The 18,479-nt window shown below is 45.8% G+C and overlaps 1 protein-coding gene and 1 pseudogene across 2 annotated transcripts in view; one reads left to right on the top strand and one right to left on the bottom strand.

Annotated features, from left to right (window-relative positions):
• The window catches only part of LOC100949727 (cytochrome P450 2C18-like), a 50,531-nt gene that overhangs the window by 6,051 nt on the left and 26,001 nt on the right, over positions 1-18,479 (top strand). For both annotated transcript variants that reach the window (XM_023509478.1, XM_003783726.3), the window contains exons 2-3: positions 15,517-15,679; positions 15,884-16,033. In XM_023509478.1, coding sequence (XP_023365246.1) covers positions 15,517-15,679; positions 15,884-16,033 — 313 coding nt within the window. The remainder of the gene's footprint in view (positions 1-15,516; positions 15,680-15,883; positions 16,034-18,479) is intronic.
• Positions 4,376-8,892, bottom strand: LOC105886406 (annotated as a pseudogene).

Below are 18,479 nucleotides of genomic sequence, written 5' to 3' on the forward strand. Positions count from 1 at the left end.
CAGAGCCTCAAGCTGTCCCCCTGGGTAGAGTGCAGTGACATCACAGCTCACAGCAACCTCCAACTCCTGGGCTCAAGCGAGTCTCCTGGCTCAGCCTCCCAAGTAGTTTGGCCCACAGGTGCCTGCCACAACACCTGGCTATTTTTTTTGGTTGCAGCCTGCATTGTTATTTGGCAAGCTCAGGCTGGATTCAAACCTGCCACCTTAGGTGTATGTGGCTGGCGCCTTAGCCACTTGAGCCATAGGCACTGAGCCAGTGAAGTTAATTCATTTGCCCATTTTAAATAGGGTTGTTTTATTGAGTAGTTTTCATTTCTATATATTTTGAATATTAGCTCCTTATTGAAGTATAACTTACAAATATTTTCTCATAATCACATCGATTGTCTGTTTACTCCATTCTTTCTTTATTGTGCAGAAACTTCATATCTTGATGGAGTCTCATTTGTGTAGTTTTGCTGTCATTTCCTATGTTTTTGGGGTCATCTCCAAAAAATCTCTGCTTACACCAATGTCATGGAGTTTTCTTTATATTTTATTCTAGCAGTTTTTTAGTTGCAGATCTTATGCTTAAGTCTCTAATCCATTTTGAGTTGATTCTTGCATAAGTGCTGAAATAAGGGTCCACTGTTATACTTTTGCATATGGATATCCATTTATTTAAACACCATTTATCAAAGACTGTTCTTTCCTCATTATATGTTCTTGGTATCTTTTTCAAAAATTAACTGCTGAAGATGGGCAGTTTCATTTCTGGTCTTTTTATTCTTTTGACTGATGTGTCTCTTTTAATGCAAAGACCATGTTGTTTTGATTACTACAGTTTTGTCAACATTTTGAAATCTCATAGTGTGATGCTTTTCTTTTGCTTTCTTCTTTTTGCTCAAGAGTGCTTTGGCTATTTTGAGTCTTTTGTGATTCCATGTACAGTTTTGGATTTTTTTTCTATTTCTGCGAAGAATAAGATTGGAATTTTGATAGATATTAGATTGACTCTGTATGTTGCTTTGAGTAGTAGGGACATTTTAAGACTATTAGTTCTTCCAATCCATGAACAGGGGATATCTTTGCATTTATTTGTGTCATCTTTCATTTCTTTAATCAGTGTTTTATAGTCTTCAGTATACACATCTTTCACTTTCTTGGTTAAATTTATATATAGCTATTTTTTCCCTATTATAATGGATTTTTTTTTTCCTTTTTCTTTTTCTTTCTTTCTTTTTTTTTTTTTTCTGAGACAGAGTCTCACTTTGTCATCCTTGGTAGAGTGCCATGGCATCATACCTCACAGCAACCTCAAATTCCTGGGCTTAAGCAATTCTCTTGCCTCAGCCTCCCAAGTAGCTGGGATGACAGGCACCTGCCACAATGCCTGGCTATTTTTAGAGATGAGGTCTCACTCTGGCTCAGGCTGCTCTTGAACCTATGAGCTCAGGCAATCCACCTTTCTTGGCCTCCCAAGTGCTAAGGGATTACAGGTGTGAGCTACCATGCCTGGCCTAATGGATTGTTTTCTTAAATTTTTTTTTTTGAGACAGTCTCACTTTGTTACCCTCAGTAGAGTGCTAGTAGCATCATAGCTCGCAGCAACCTCAAACCCTTGGGCTTAAGTGATTCTCTTGCCTTAGCCTCCCAAGTAGCTGGGACTATACCCATCACAATGCCCAGCTATTTTTTTGGTTGTAGTTGTCATTGTTGTTTGGCATGGCTGGGCTAGATATGAACCCGCCAGCTCTGGTGTATGTGGCTAGCACCCTAGCTGCTGAGCTACAGATGCTGAGCCTCTTAATTTCTTTTTTGAGGCAATTTGTTTTTAGTTTATAAAAATGCTATTGATTTTTGCACATTGATATGTCCTGAACCTTACTGAAATTATCAGTTGTAACTTTTTTTTTTGGTGGGATCATTAGGATTTTCTACATGTAAGTTCATGTTAGCAAACAGTTTCACTTCATCCTTTTCATATGGATATCTTTGATTTTCTTTCTCTGGTCTAATTGTTCTGGCTAGGACTTCCAGTACTCTGTTGAACAGAAGTGTAGAGAGGAATATCCTTATAAGAAAAGCTTTTGGATTTTCACTGTTAAGGATGCCATTAGTGTGAATTTGTTGAATATGATGACTTATGATGTGAGAAAACATTGCTTCTATATTCCTGGAGGCAAATTATTAAAATATGTTACTGTAAAGCAAATACCCACTGCAAAGTGTATCTTTGGTGTATCATTGCATAAATAATGGAATGAAATAATGCATTTTGCTAATAGAGAAACTTTTAAGTTGTAAAGTAGAGTCAAAATAATAAAGTACTATGGCCCTTCTTTGTTTCACAGTCATTTGCTATTAATATTTCCCTTTTGCCTGAAGGAAAAATGGTAATGGAAGTGTTTTGTGAGTAGAAATTTTATTCTAGAAGTCAGCTACTGTGTATGCTGTATATTTTGTTTAGACTATCCATGATGGTTAAACTTCTCCAAGGGAGCAAATCATGCCTTATGTCAATGAAATATCTATAAGTTCAGTGTAAATATACATGAATGAAAGAATTAATTAGTCAGGGTCAGTATTCTTGTGCCTGATCACAGAGCTGCTGTCTGTGGCATAAGAATGTAGAACACAGAAGAAATTGTTCTACCATGAGATGCTACATGTGTTGTGCCCAGGAGTTCTACAAAGACTGCACTGCCAAACAAGCCAAATTTACAGCAGAGTCCTTTTATTGAAGAGCTGGCCGGCGACTGCCTCAGTGTCCCAACATGGAGTTTCTGAGAGGGCTTAAGGGGTCAGGTTTGTAGGGCTAGGTCTGCATCCTGGTAGGCATGCAGGCGGTTCATGTGCATTTTGCGGGGTAACAAGCAAGCATTGTACAGAAGCAGAGTTTTGCACTTAGTTAGCTATACGTCATACATCTTTGTTTTAATATTTTCCTCCATACATCTTAGTTTCACTACCTTTCCTCTATACATCTTTGTTTCACCTGGTATTGTGAAAAGGTCAGTCCGGGGACAGTGAGTTTGTTTCCCAGGGAGTAGGTTAAGCAAGAAACTGGGAGTGAACTAGAAGTAAGAAATCAATTAGTACTTTTTCATTTGCTTAATCTAACTAGACTTATTTCATTTCTTTTTCTTAAATCTTGTAGTCTGGAAATTTGCCAGGAGTTAACTGGTATTTTTCCATTATAGTCTAAGTCTGACACTTTCCTGCTTTAGCTTAGGCCCACTGGGCCTAACACATGTCCTGGACTGCCTCTGTTGTGCCTGTTCTCTTTCTGTGGTGATCATACCAGTGAATCTCAAAGTGGGCTAGACTACTGAGGTAATTTTAGAAAATGTAGATTGCTAGTATTTACCACAGGACTCCTGACTCAGGATCCTTTTGGGAAGGGTTATGCAGTTGGTCCCAAAGCATATTCCAACGACTAAGTATTGGTCCAAATGTGAACATGGGGTGGGGGAGTGAGGGTGGATGGGGTGGGGGGTAGGGGGTGATAAATTGATCAAGCTTCAAAGGTTGATTAAGCAGTATTCAAATTTGGATCTTCTATTTATTAGTTTGGGGATAATTGGGGATAAAAACAACTTTATTCATGACACATACATAAAAAAATTCCCTCCTCCTGGAAATGAGCTAAAAAAATAAACAAAATCCACCTCCCACCTCCCTGTTCCCACTTCCTCCCATGCCCTCCAAATAAAAGGGGGGAAAAAGCAAAGGAAAAAAAAACAAAACAAAGAAACTGAAAAACAAAAACATCCCAAAGCCCCCCAAAACAAGGTAGTGCATTCCCCCAGGGGGAAGGAGAATTTACACTGAAGCCCCTGGGAGCAGAACGGAGATCTTCCAGCTACAGAAACCTGCAAAGAAAGACACTCAAAACAGAAAAAGAAACACAAAAGGAAACAAAATAGATCACCAGGCAAGGAGGGGCAGGGAGCCAGAAAAGAGGGGTGGGATGGTGGTAGACCTGGCAGGACAGGAGCAGGCAGGAGGGGACTGTGAAAGATGGGAAGAAGACGGAGGGAATGTAACAGGCAGAACAGTTTGCTCTTCCAGAGCCCTGGGTAAAAAAAAAACCCTCCTACCACCCATGCCCACCTACCCCCAGGAGGTGAAGTAGGGCAGGGAAACACGGGAAGCAGCTTGCACAGTTGAGACGTGTCCACGGCGAATCCCCAGAGTGAATGAGCAGCCCCCTGCCCCCACTCCCTGGGCCTTCCCCTATTCCCCCAAAGCAGGCCCCTCCTCAGCAGTTAGTTATGGGATTCTCCCCCCTTCCACAGTATATCTATCTATCTATCTATCTATCTATCTATCTATATATTTTTTTTTTTTTCCCATCAAGGTCATCTGTTTTCCTCTTTCCCCCCCCCTCCTCCTAATACACACATTTTTTAGTAAGGGGAATACCATGATGTCTCTCTAGCCAGGCCCCTGTAAATGCCACCCTGGGGCCTGCTGTTAAAAGCACTGTGCAGTTGAGAGTGGGAACTGTTATAGTTGGTGGTCCTGGCACGGTAGCAGGCTCCTGGGAAACCCTGGTCTGTTGTGCTGATGCCTGGTCTGTTGGTTCATTTTGGGATCACCTTGATTTGTCTTCCTCTAAATAGGGACTCATCTAAGGCCAGGGAAGTCCTCACTGACTCTGTCTAAGAACTCTATATAGGCAAACCCTTTGGGATGGCCACTAAATTTGTCACAGGGTATGGTAACACGGTTGACTGAACCACAGCCATGAAAGTGAGCTTCTAGCTCTTCTGCTGTTGCACCACAGTCCACATTGCCAACATAGATGGAATGGGCATCAGCCTTCATCTTCTCTTAAATGGACATGATCACTGGGCCAGCATTGCCTGGTGGTGATCCGCTTCCTCTACCTCGTTATGTAGCTCTTTTAACTTCTCAGCTTCTTCCTCCATCTCCCTGAACCGAACTATGATCGCTTCCAGCTCCAGGTCCTCAATGGCGCCATCCCCAGGTCACCCTCGACCAGTCCTGGCTCTTCCTCCTCCTGGCTGCTGAGGGATGGGGGTGGCTCCTCTTTGGGCTCGGGCTCCAGCAGCACCTCCTCAGGCTCCAGTTCTTTAGACTTCAGGCCATTCCGAAGTCCCCTGCGCCCCCCAGGCCCCCTCCCTGGCCTCCCCACCCACCCAGGCCTGGAGCCCCGATGGTCCACAGCGGCTGCTATCGCAGCTGAGACTCTCTGAAATTCTGGAAAATTCAATCTCTCTTATATGTAAAACAGAGTCAATATACCTAATTCAAGGTTCAGCATATTAATTGCTTGGGGCATTGCCTGGCACACTGGAGGTGGTACATATATATACAGCTATCATCATCATCATATTTATAAATATTGTTGAACATAAAATCTTTGAGCCACTGAGGAAAGGAGCACTTCAGATGAGATTTAAAAGATAGTATAGTCCTTTATTAGATGGACCCACCGGCTGCCAGGAGCCTACAAGACTAGGGAGAGCAGCTCCAGGTTAAGCAGTGGGGGGTTATTTAAGGGATATAGGTGCAGAGCAGGGCTTGAGAGGGGCTTGAGCCCATGGTGTCTGGATGTGTTAACCCAGCGAAGCAAGCTGGTTTACAGAAGCAAAGATGAGTGGTTTTTGCAAACATGGTATTTCATAGAAATGGAGCATGGTGGTTCCTGTGGTTGAGTTCACACAGCCCAGGTGGCTTCAGGTGCTCAGTGGAAGTTTCCACTGGGGGCTTACCTTGGTGGTGGGCTAAAAGGGGGGTGTGTCATAAAATGGAGGCACCATTGTCCTGACTTTCAGCAACTTTTAGCCTAACATTCCCCACTGATTTTGTGTTCCTAAATCAAATCTTTGATTCATCCTGGTTGAGCAGCATATATTTATGGGCTTGGTTTAAAGGAGTAGTTTAATTGATCCTATTCTTGTTTTCACATACTCCACTATTCAGTTTATTACTCATGGACCTAAGGTGAAGAGGAGCAGTACTATGAGGAGTGGTCCAGCTATAGCCATCAGGAGGGTGGTAAGCCAAGGGGACCAGTTGAAAAGGGACTTAAACCAGTTATCTTGTTCTTTCTGCTGGGTATACTTTGTTTTTAGGTTTTTTCTTACCATAGCTAGGGTTTCTCTTATTATCCCTGACTGGTTGGCATAGTAGCAGCAATCTTCCCCCAAGGCTATACACAGGCCTCCTTCCTTCATGAATAACAGGTCTGATCCTCGATGGTTTTGTAACACTACTTCTGCCAGGGAGTCTACTTGGGACTTAAGTTGGGAAATAGACTGTTCTAGATGTCCTAGGTCCTCAGCTACTTGCAGGCTTAATGTTTTAAAATTGGCATCCTGAAGGGTTAAAGCACTGACCCCTAAAGCTGCAGTGCCTGCTATTCCTGCTGCCACTAGTAAGGGGACAAGTATTGCTGCTCACTTTGACCTGAGGTTAGACAATCTCATCATGTAGGAGTAAATGTGTTGCCTTCCTCCTTCTCCATCATATATGTATACTTGTGGAATAATGTGGACGAGTACACAAAAATGGAGTGTTCTTGATACAGGCTGGTTGATGCACACTCAGTGATCCCCGTGGTGCAGGCAAACTAAGAGTTGTCAGGGACCCTGTAGAAAGTCAGTTGGGCCCCCTCTGTATAGCTTACTCTTTGGGTTACTGAGCACAGCTGAGCATAGGGGGAGGTGTTTACGGCATAGCTATGGGTTGCAAGATAAAGTCCCTGTCCTTGGACATCTCTTAGCATGAGCTGGGGATGAGTCCAATCACAGGTTTCAGATGTACTAATACTTAAAGCTGTGATAGGGATATTATGCCAAATGCCTACATGGAAGGGCTCCGGGTGTAGGCATAGCCAGCAATCAGCTGTGAGATCTGGGTTGGATGAACTTAAAAAGGTATACATGGCCTGTAGTAGGCAGAGGTAGGTATTTGTAAGTGTAGTGATAGTAGGAGAGGTTAGAGGGAAAATGTTTTTAGGGTAAGGTACTGTTTAGGGGTTGGATGTGATAGGGTTGGGGATTTTAGCAGCGCGAAGGGTCATGGGGGACTTAGTAGTTGATGGGGGATGTGGTCTTATCTGTAAAAAATTGGAGTTGGGTCCTAGGGGGATAGGAGGAGCTCGGGTTTCTTCCTCTGAATGACAATATCATGCCCTGGGTCCAGCCCTGTTACATATAAGCTGATACCCCAAGTGATGCCCATGGACCATTTGAGCCCAAATACAGTGTAGGAATTCAGGGACTATTGTTTTGAATAGTGATGGTTAATGGATTGCATGTGCTTAGTTGGGAGCAGGTTTTGTTGGTGATCTTATAAATAGAGACCCAGGGGTCAGTGTGAGTCCAGTTGGCTTCAGATTCACAGCCCCAATACCGGCAGTGAAAATAGCTGTCTACCTTGCACTTGGGGTCCTTTCCTGCCCTACAAGCATAAAACTGCACTTTCCAGAGGCCTCTTTCTCCAGGGAGGTTTCCACATGAGCTGTCCAATCCAAAATCTTTGAGTCTTTTTTTTCTTCCCAGGGACCGTCCCAGAATTCCCTGCTTCCTAAACCCCATGTCACAGAGGTCCACCTTAAAAATGGGTTGGTTTGAGGTGGTTATGGATTGGCTTATTTCTCCTGTGGATGCAAGTTTTAGCTCCCAGGTCCAATTTTTAGGTTGATGTAATTTAGAGGGGGTACCCAGGGTTGGGGGGAATAGCAGGAACATAGTTAAACAGGTTATAATGATAGGCATTACAAAGGTGCCTGGGAAAGTCTTATCTTTATTGGGTTGTTGGTTTTCTGCACGGTCCATTGCTGGCTCTCTGGCTCCAGAGGGGCAGGTTTCACGTGGGAGTGATGAATCCAGGCAGGGATCCCAGCGACCTTTATGGCTGTGGGAGTGACCAGGACTACTATGTAGGGACCTTTCCAATGAGGTTCTAAAGTCTGTGCATTGAATCTTTTGATCAGGACCAGGTCTCCTGGCTGGTCGGGGCAGGGTGATATTGGGGAGGTATTAAGACCTGGAAGGCTTTCGTGAACAAGTTTATGAATCTCTTTTCTGATTGCCTATAGCGTGAGGAGGGATTCAAGCAAAGTTTGGTTAGATATTTCCCCTTTAAGCTCTGTGGGGAATCAGGGGAAGATGGAAGGAGGCGTGCCAAAAAGAATCTCGAAAGGAGTTAAACCCACCCGGTAGGGGTAACACCGAACCCGGAAAAGGGCAAAGGGGAGGAGGTCCAGCCACTTAGTACCAGTCTCTAAAGTTAACTTGGTTAAAGTTTCCTTTAATGTTCTATTCATGCTCTCAACCTGACTGGAACTTTGGGGCCAGTAGGCACAATGGAGTTTCCAATTAATGCCTAAAGCTTTGGCTGCTAGGGTGGACACAGTAGCCATGAAGACCGGGCCATTGTCGGGCCCCAGAGACAGGGGAAGGCCAAATTGGGGCACTATTTCCTGAATTAATTTTTTTACAGCTACATGTACTACATCTGTTTTTGTTGGGAAGGCTTCTACCCATCCAGAGTAAGTGTTTACAAATATTAATAAGTACTTGAACCCATATACACTCCTAAAAATTTCTGTGAAATCTACCTCCCAGTGTTCCCCTGGCTGGGTGCTTCTATATCTGATACCAATTTCTTTTAAATGTTTTCTAGTATTTGTGTATGCACACACTGCACACCTAGCTACAATGTCCTGTAGGGCTTGGGTGAGTCCAGGAAGAAAGAAATGGGTGCTCACTAATTCACTGATTTTACACTCCCCTAAGTGGGAGGCTTGATGGATTTGCTGGAGTAAACTGCATCCTAAGGCTATGGGGAGAACATACTACTTACCTGGATGTTGCCACTAGCCTGCTGAATCCTTCTTCCACCCATTAGTTCCATACCTAGCCTCTTCCTCATGGGTGTATTCTGGTTTTTCTGGCAGGGTGGGTGTGGGTACCAATGGCAATAGTTTCTACCCCCACTTGTTTTGTGGCTGCATCCTTGGCTGCCTGATCAACCGCCTGATTCCCTCAGGCCTCCAGAGTGTCACCTTTCTGGTGGCCTTTACAATGGATGACAGCAACCTGTTTTGGTAGCCAAATGGCTTCCAAGAGTCCTAGAATTTCTTCCTTGTTCTTTATGGTTTTCCTTTCTGAAGTTAATAATCCCCTTTCTTTGTAAATGTCCCCATGCACATGAACAAGGGGAGTAGCAAATGCATATCGGCTATCAGTGTAGATGTTGACAGACTTCCCGTTGCTCAGTCTCAAGGCCTGGGTAAGGGCTATAAGTTCTACTTGCTGCACCGATGTCCCCTGTCTCAGAGCCTGGGCCCATACTACTTGCCCATCTCGGCCGACTACTGCTGCCCCTGCATAGCGAATGCCTTCCTGGACAAAACTGCTCCTATCCATGAAGAAGGTCTCGTCCTCATCCCGAGTGGTGTGTTGGCTAGATCAGGGCGACCTCTCTGGTGTACTGCAAGGAGGTCAAAGCAGTCGTGGAGGGGGCTCATTGGAGTTGTCTTCAGGGAGTAGTGTGGCAGGATTCAGGACAGCAGTTTGCTGGAATCAAATCTGGGGCTGATCTAGAAGAAGGGCTTGGTATTGAGTGAGTCGCACATTAGACATCCATTTCTCAGGGGTGCCCTGAAGGAGTCCATCAATGGTGTGAGAAGTGGAGAGCACTGAGTCCTGCCAAAATGTGAGTTTGCCAGCCTCTTTTACCAGGGTGGTTACTGCCGCCACCATCTGTAAGCAGGTGGGCCAGCCAGCAGTCACCTGGTCTAGTCGCTTAGAGAGGTATGCGACACCTCTTCCAGGGGCCCAATTGCTGTGTGAGCACCCCCTTGGGTGCCCCCTCCTCTCTGCCACGAAAAGCTAAAAGGGCTTGGTGATGTCAGGGAGTACCAGGGAAGGCATGGTGACCAGGGCCTGCTTAAGGTGTTCAAAGGTCAGCTGTTCTTCCCCTGTCCACTTTAGGGGCTCAGAGCCATTTGCTGTGGCTGCATACAGAGGCCTGGCTATTTCAGCAAACCCTAGGATCCATAGTTGGCAGTACCTGACAGTTCCCCAAAACTCCCTCACTTGCTTCTTAGAGGTTGGAGCTGGGATTCTAAGTATGGCCTAAACCCTGCTCGGGGAAAGTGACCTTTTTCCTTCCTTCAGCTTGTACCTTAGGTAGATCACCTGGGTGCAATAGAGCTGCACCTTTTTGAGGGACACCCAATACCCCAGCTCCTGGAGTGTGGCAAGGGTTCCCTCAGTGGCCTTCCGACAAACCTCTAGGGTGGGTCTGGCCACCAACAGAATAGTTGCCTGCAGGAACTTTAACCTTACCAGCTGTAGGTCCTTACCCAGGGCCTCCCCGAACAGTGTGGGCAAGTTCTTGAATCCTTGTGGCAGCCTTGTCCGGGTGAGTTGGTCAGTAAAGCTGGAATCTGGGTCGCTCCATTCAGAAGTGAATAATAGCTGACTGGCAGAAGCCAGGGGAATGCTGAAAAAGGCATCATTTAAGTCAGGCACAGTGTAAGTTTTACAGTCTAGTGGGATGAGGCTTAAGAGAGTGTAGGGGTTCAGTACTGTGGGGTGAATGGTCTTGACTCTGGAGTTTACCTCTCTCAAATCTTGTGCTGGCTAGTAGTCCTGTGTTCCTGGCTTTTGCACAGGAGGGAGAGAGGTGTTCCAGGCTGACTGGCAAGAGACCAGGATTCCTGCTTCTTGAAGTCTTTTTATGTGCTTTGCTATTCCTTTTCAGGCTTCTGGTTTGATGGGGTACTGCCTCACGCATACTGGCAGGGCACTTGCTTTTAATTGTACTACTATAAGAGAGTGATGTGCTGCCAGCCCTGGAGGGTTGGTTTCAGCCCAAACTCGGGGAATTGCTCCTGGAGGGCTTGTAGGTCCTCTGGGAAGTCTGCTTCCTTTGAGTCCTTTGGGTCCTCTGGGCTGGGGGGCAGAAGTAAGTATTCTTCTGACAGGGGGCACGTTATTAGGATGTGTTTTTGCTCTGGGGCCAGGGTGAGATCACCTGAAGTTTGTCGGAACAAGACGGTTGCCCCTTGCCTCCTCAGGAGGTCTCATCCCAAGAAGGGTAGGGATAGTCAGGGATTACAAAAATAGAATGTGTCACTGTTCCAGTCCCTAGGTCTAGAGTTCAAGTTGTAGTCTATTGGTAGGTGGCAGTGGTGCCAGTGACTCTTTGCACCTGGGTGGTGTTCTTGGATAAAAGGCCCAGGGGTTGAGTTAGAACTGAGTGTGCTACACCAGTGTCAACTAGAAACTTGACAGGGGTGTCCCCCACCTTGAGGGTTATCAGGGGCTCATGGGAACTGAGCGGCAATGAGCCTTGACCCAGTCAGTCTTCTTCACTGACTGCCAGGAGAGGCTTTGGTTGCTTCTGCCTCCCTCTGCAGGGGCACTCGTTCTTCCAGTGTCCTAACTCCCTGTAGTATGCATACTGATTTTTACCCAGGGAAGGTCTGCAGTTTGCAATGGCTTGAGGTGTCTCAGGGCCCCTCTGGGATGGAGCAGGGAGAGCTTCAGCCTGGAGGGCTGCTATTGGAGAGCTGTTATTGGAGGGCTGCTTTGTCACCTGGGTAACTTTCTTTACCAGTTTTTCCTCCTGCAGCTCTCTGCTATTATAAACCCTTTGAGCTATACTGACTAGTTCTTCCCTAGTCTTCCCATCGAATCCCTCAATTTTTTGGATTTTTTGCTTAACTTCTGGGACCAACTGCATTACAAAGGCCAGGTTTACAGCCTTGCAGTTTTCCGGGGTTTCTGGGTCTATGGGAGTATAAATCCAGTAAGCCTCCAGCAGGTGCTCTAGGAAAGCTGCAGGAGACTCGGTGGACCCTTGCTGGATTTTGCTTACCTTAAACAGGTTGGTAGGTTTCCTTGTGGCATGTCTTAAGCTGGTTAAGAGACACTGGTGGTCAGTGTCTATGGCCTCCCTACCTTCCACAGCATTGGGATTCTACTCAGGGCATTGGGAGTGGAGGACTATATTCAGGCGGACTTTTTATGCCACAGGGTTGCCTCCCTGGGGGCCTTCTGGGCTTCTGACAAAATCTGGTCCCTCTCCTCTGAAGTGAAAAGGGCATGAAGGAGCTGCTGACAATCATTCCACGTGGGCTAGTGGGTGAAGAAGACAGACTCCAAGAGTGAAATTAGGGCCTGTAGCTTTTCAGAGAAGGGGGGATTCTGATGTCTCCAGTTATATAAATCACTAGAGGAAAAGGGGACATAAATCCTTTCCCCTCCATAAATCTCCCGCAGGGGGAGTACCACATCTGGAGAAGAGAAGGACGGTGGTGGCCAGTAAGAAATTCCTGTAAGGCAGACCTGTGCGAGTATGAGGGGGAGAGCAGAATTCAGAGGAAGTGGGATATAGGGGTGGAGGGATCAGGCACTGAGTCTGCGATAGGAGGTCTCCGGGATGCGGCAGTGGAAGGGTGAGGGGAAGTAGGCGGGGAACAGGGAAGAGGGGAGGTGACCTTCTGGGGGGGCTTAAGGGTGGGATGGAGCCAGTTGAGGGTATGGGGGTGGAAGAGCAGGTTCTGCAGCCTCTGGAGCTAAAGCTGAGGGACAGGAAGGGGGCAGTTGTGGGTATAGGGGTGGAGGAACAAACTCTGGAGTTAGGTCCGCAGGATTGTCAGGTTGAGAGAGAACAGGGGGAGAATATATGTTAGAAGGTTTTTTTCTTGGCAGGCAGTTTTGGACAGTGGTTACTGAGATCCTACTTCCAGTTTTTAGGGAACACCCTCGGAGCCACTCTGGAGGCAACTTGCAAAGTTCTGTCCATACCTCGATGTAGGGAAACTGATCAGGGTAGCTTGGTTTTCCCCTTACGACCCTCCAAACTGCATGGCAGAGGGCGAGGTCAAAAGACCCCTCAGGCAGCCAGCCTACCCCAAATGTGGGCCACTCCAACTTGCAAAGAGTCTGGAGATGGACCCTAGAAAACTTGACTCCTAGTTCTCCTCTTTCAGGGAAAAAGGCTTGTTTAAAGTGAATTTAAAAACAGTCAATGGGGGGTTTGGGCACCAGACTGCGCAATTCCCGTGACTTCCCTTTCTCCACAGATCAGGAAGGTCTGGACCTCGTCCACTAGGGGTTGCAGGAGGGCTATGATCACCAAATCCTGCAGAGTTTCTACTTCCGGGCCCAAACTCCAAAATCGAGTCCTGGGGAGTCCCAACAGCTCTGGGGGATACCTCTGGTCCACGAGCTTCAGCTGCAGCCGCCAATGGCTGAGCTGCAATTGAAGGAGGAGTGGCACAGGGACTCCCCACTCAGGACTCAAATGAGGGGCTCCATAATGCACCTGAAGAAGGGCAAAAATTCCTAAGTACAGGGACAGCCTGCCCCTTAGGAACAGATTCCAGTAGGGTGTGGGAGGAATGGGGTGACAAAACAGGTGAACCAAAAAGTCAGCAGGGTGGGAGTTCTGGACCCACCAGGGGAGGAGAGTAACTGAGCAGTTTGCCCAGGAATTCCACTGAAGTTGGTGGCACCCAGTTGTTCAACAGCCAGGCAATACCACAGATATTCACCTCTGTCTGTAGCACACTGTTATCCCAAATCCCTTTGCTGACAAAATCAACACCTTACTGTCTCTTGGCAATAGAGGCAAGTGGTGGGGGCAACCAATCTAGATAAAAGGGTCTAAAACACCCACTATGGGGGTTAACAAGGGGAGCCCTGCTGGGGGAAGGGATATAGATTAGAGAAGGGTAAGTGAATACCTATGAGGTCACTGAAGAGTTGTTGGAAAAAGAGAGCACTTTCGCTGATGAGAACAGAAGAATGAGCAAGGCTACAATGAAAAAATATACAGGTCAGAGCTATACACTTTTTGAGGGTCCAGCCCAGAGGGGCTGCGCTTCCCAATCCAATGCCACCAAGGAAGATGAAAAGCCTGACGACCATCAGGTCAAAGGCACACCAGGCAGTGAGTGAGATTGGACACATGAAGGGAGTAGATAAATGAACAGGGTGACAATGATAAAATAAAGGCAAGTTAGGGCCACGCGCTTGCGGAGGTTCCAGTCAGGAGAGACCGAGCAGGCTAGTCCAATACCACCAAAAAGAATAAAAAAGCCTACGGCTGTTAGAGTGAAGGCGCACCAGGCAGTAAGTGATAGTGGACACATAAAGGGGACTAAGGGATCTGGTAATGTTGGATTGTAAATAATTAGTTTACCAGGAAAAGGAGGAGGAAAGAGTACACAGATACCTCATCTGGGTTGAAATCAGAGAGTTCCTTGTAAGAACTGATCAGTAACCCACTCCAGCAGGTGTCTGAGATCAGTGGACTGAGGTCTTGTGCAGTCTACAAGCAGATTATTGACAAAACATTGAAAGCAGCAGGACAAACATAACTTTGACAGACAACTCATGCACAGGAGTGTGGGCATGGAACACACCCAGCACTTTAGCAAATGTCAAACTTCACAGACCAGAGACTCACCCCCTGTGAGTCCAGACAGACCAGAGACTCACCCCCTGTGAGCCCAAAGACAGACCAGAGACCCACCTTCTGTGAGTCCAAAGACAGACCAGAGACCTACCCTCTGTGAGTCCAAAGACAGACCAGAGACAACCAGGGATAGATCAGAGACCAGAGACAGACCAGCGACCTGCAACAGCATCCTGTGCAGGTCCAGGAGGGGAAGTTAGTGTCACGTCTGACCTTCCCTCATCCTGTAGGCACCCAACAGCTCAGCCACCAGACAGAAAATAAAAAGCCAGCATTGTCTTACCTCCGGAGGTGTGGAAGGACTTTAGTATCTGCCAATGGTTGTCCAGTGCTTCCCAGGGATTGCTCAGGATCTGGGGGCCCTGGAACGTCTTCAGGGGGCTCCTCCCCTCAGAATCCTGAGGGCCTCCTGGGGGAAGGCCTGAGGACTCCCAGGTATGTGAGTGCTCTGTGACTCTATCTCGCTGGGGCCTCCAATGTTGGACATAAAATCTTTGAGCCACGGAGGAAAGGAGCACTTCAGATGAGATTTAAAAGATAATACAGTCTTTTATTAGATAGATTGATTGGCTGCCCTGAGCCTCTATGGAGAACAGCCCCAGGTTAAGTGGTGTGTGGGGGTATTTAAGGGATATAGGCGCAGAGGGGGGCTTGAGCCCATGGCATCTGGATGCCTCAGGTGTTAACTGAGTGAAGCAAGCTGGTTTACAGAAGTGAAGATGAGCGGTTTTTGCAAACAAGGTATTTCATAGAAATGGAGCATGGCAGTTCCTGTGGTTGAGTTCACCAGGTGGCTTCAGGTGCTCAGTGGAAGTTTCCACTGGGGGCCTAACTTGGTGGTGGGAGAAAAGAGAGGGGATCATAAGATGGAGGCACCATTGTCCTGACTTTCAGCACCTTTTAGCCTAACAATATTAAAGCTAAAGCTATTTGAAACTGTATTGGACAGAATAAAAATATCAAACAATATGAAGATAATATCGATCCAAATTATATACAGTACATAGATCAAATAGTGACTTCTTTTGCTACTATTTGACTCTCCTTTCCTACTTTCAGTTGTCAAAAGCCTATGGCCCTGTGTTCACTGTGTATTTGGGCATGGAGCGTGCTGTGGTGTTGCATGGATATGAAGCAGTGAAGGAAGCCCTGATTGATCATGGAGAGGAGTTTTCTGGAAGAGGCAGTTTCCCAGTGTTTGAAAGAGTTACTAGAGGACATGGTAGGTGTACATGTGGCTGAGTCAGCAGTGGTAAACTGGGATGGTGGGGTGGTGGTGGGGGTGGTGGGGTGGTAGGGGGGAGGATGGAGCCAGAGTCCCAAAGAGCTCTTGGGGCAGAGCTTGGCTCACCATGTGGTTGCACAGTGTCAGCTCCTCCTCCTTGGCTGGGATTTATCTCCTACTTTCTGTTTCCTATCCTGATAGGTATCATTTTCAGCAATGGAAATAGGTGGAAGGAGATACGGCGCTTCTCCCTTATGACCCTGCGGAATTTTGGGATGGGGAAGAGGAGCATTGAGGAATGTGTCCAAGAGGAGGCCCGCTGCCTTGTGGAGGAGTTGAGAAAAACCAAAGGTGGGTAACTCTTTTTATTTTTTGCCTAAAAAATTTTATAAAAGGTATTTTAACTTTTTTATTGATACATGACACTTGTATCTATTTATGGGACCATGTGATTTTTTTTTAAATATGCAGAGACTGTTTAATGATCTAGTCAGGGTATTTAGGGTATCCATCATCTTGACCATTTATCATTTCTATGTACTGGGAACATTTCAAGACCTTTCTTCTAGTTATTAATACTTAATCAATATTAATATCAATTAATTATAAGTTAAATATCAATTTGGTGTAACTTGGTATTTGTGTAATTATGTTTGAGCATATATTTTCTTAAAATATATAAAACAATATAGTAAATAGGAACATTAAATAATACCAGCTGTTAATTTTCAAATAATTATTTAATGGGTAAATTACAAATGATGAGGGCTGCACTGAAGATACCTGCACACTTAAAACCAAAGATATGCATCATAACTGGTGGTAATTGTAGGTACAGGCCTTGGAAGAAGGCCTCAGACATGTTAGTGAGGCTGGCCAGGCAAATACAGACTAATAAAGAGCAAGCACATTGTCAATTGTTTCAGGCTCAATAAGGGTGTAAGGAGGGGTCATTCCCACCATGTCCACATGAGAAGAATTCTGTGAAAAGTTCTAAAATAGGTGGCCCACAATGATGCTATAAGAAAAACATTGCTCTTTAAAATTTTTAAAAAATAAGACTCAAATCATCTACCTTCATGATGTAATGATTTGAAAACAAACAAGGTCTTGCTCTGTCACCCATGCTGCATTGGTGGCATGATAATAGCTCACTGAAGCCTCACACTCCTGGGCTTAAGCAGAGACTGGGTCTAACTATGTTGCCCAGGCTGATCTTGAACTGGTTTGAAGCAATCTTCCTGCCTTAGCCTCCTAAAGTGATAGAATTAAAGGCGTGTGTTACTGTGACTGTCTTGTATTACAACGATTATTTTTGAGCTGTTTTTTCCTTTACTGGCTAATAATAATCTTAAAAAACCCATTACACCCATAAATCATCACCCGTGAGAGAGATTGAGTATAAATGCTATCTACCCTATGTGGATAGAGTGGGAAATCCAGGTACTACCTAGGGGTAATGTGGGATAGAGGCAGGGAGTGTGGACAGGAGGCCCTGACTTGGACCCTTATCGTTGTTTGGGGGTTGGATGGCAGAGGCAAGAGAGGGACTCAACTTGAACTTGGAAACACCTCACATCAAAGGCACAGATGGTTAGGAGGTGGGTGAGTGGTTCAGGACCAAAAATGAGAGGTTATTCCAAGACATGAACTAAAGGAAGTGGAGTTCAGCATCTGTGTGGGCAACGTGGCTTTTATTTACACAGGTGTGAGCAGGCTGAGTTCAAAAAAGAAGTCAGAATGTGGACTAAGATGGGGTGGGAAAGTAAGGGTTCTGGGGATGGGAATTGGTGCACTCATTCCTTCCTGGGTGGGACTTGTGCACGCATTTCTGTGTCACTGTGCTCACTTGTATTTGGGCAGGTGCCTATCATCCTGGTCTATTTAGTGTATTATAAGAGGCAGAGTGATAGACCTCCTTTCACTGGAGGTGTGTCTCTTTGACTACTTCCTGCATTTGAGGGTAGGTGTGGGCTGCCTATAAGGAAAAAAAAAGGGAGGGGCAAGGGAGTGGTGTTTACAGGAACACTCTTGGGTGGTCTTCAGTATGAACTGGTTAATATCTGTGTAGGGTGAGGATATGAATGGTTGTTTTTCAGGTGACTGCCTGGTCAGTTAATCGGGGGATGAGGTAGAGGACTACTGGTTCAAAACTGAGAATGAGAAAGATCATAATTAGTGGCCCTAATATAGGAGGTAACCAAGGAAGCCAGGAATCAAATAAGGACCAGGGATTAGATGATTTGAGATTTGTTTGTCTCTGTTTGATTTGTTCTCAGAGTTTTTTTTTACTTTGCCTGTGATTTTACCTGACTGTTTTACAAAGAAATAATATTCTGGTTCAGTGCTCATAGCACAGTGGTTATGGCACCAACCACATACCCCAAGGCTGGCAGGTTTGAACCCAGCCCAGGCCCACTAAATGATAATGACAACTGCAACAAAAAAATAGCTGGGTATTGTGGTGGGTGCCTGTAGTCTAGCTACTTGGGAGGCTGAGGCAAGAGAATTGCTAGCCCAAGAGTTTGAGGTTGTTGTAAGCTGTGATGCTACAGCACTCTACTGAGAGTAGCATAATGAGACTTTTTCTCAAAAACAAAACAAAAACATAAAAAAGAAACAATATTCTTCTCCCCCCAAAATGCATATCCTCCTTTTTCTGCTGTAAGTAAATCTAAGACTCAGCAATTTTAGAGAACTACTGCAGCTAAAGAATTAATTTGGGGCTCAGCGCCTATAGCTCAACCGGCCAAGGCGCCAGCCACGTACACCTAAGGTGGCGGGTTCGAATCCCCAG

Source organism: Otolemur garnettii, unplaced genomic scaffold, assembly GCF_000181295.1.
Source record: "Otolemur garnettii isolate 467f Iridium unplaced genomic scaffold, OtoGar3 scaffold00008, whole genome shotgun sequence".
Classification (NCBI taxonomy): Eukaryota; Metazoa; Chordata; class Mammalia; order Primates; family Galagidae; genus Otolemur; species Otolemur garnettii.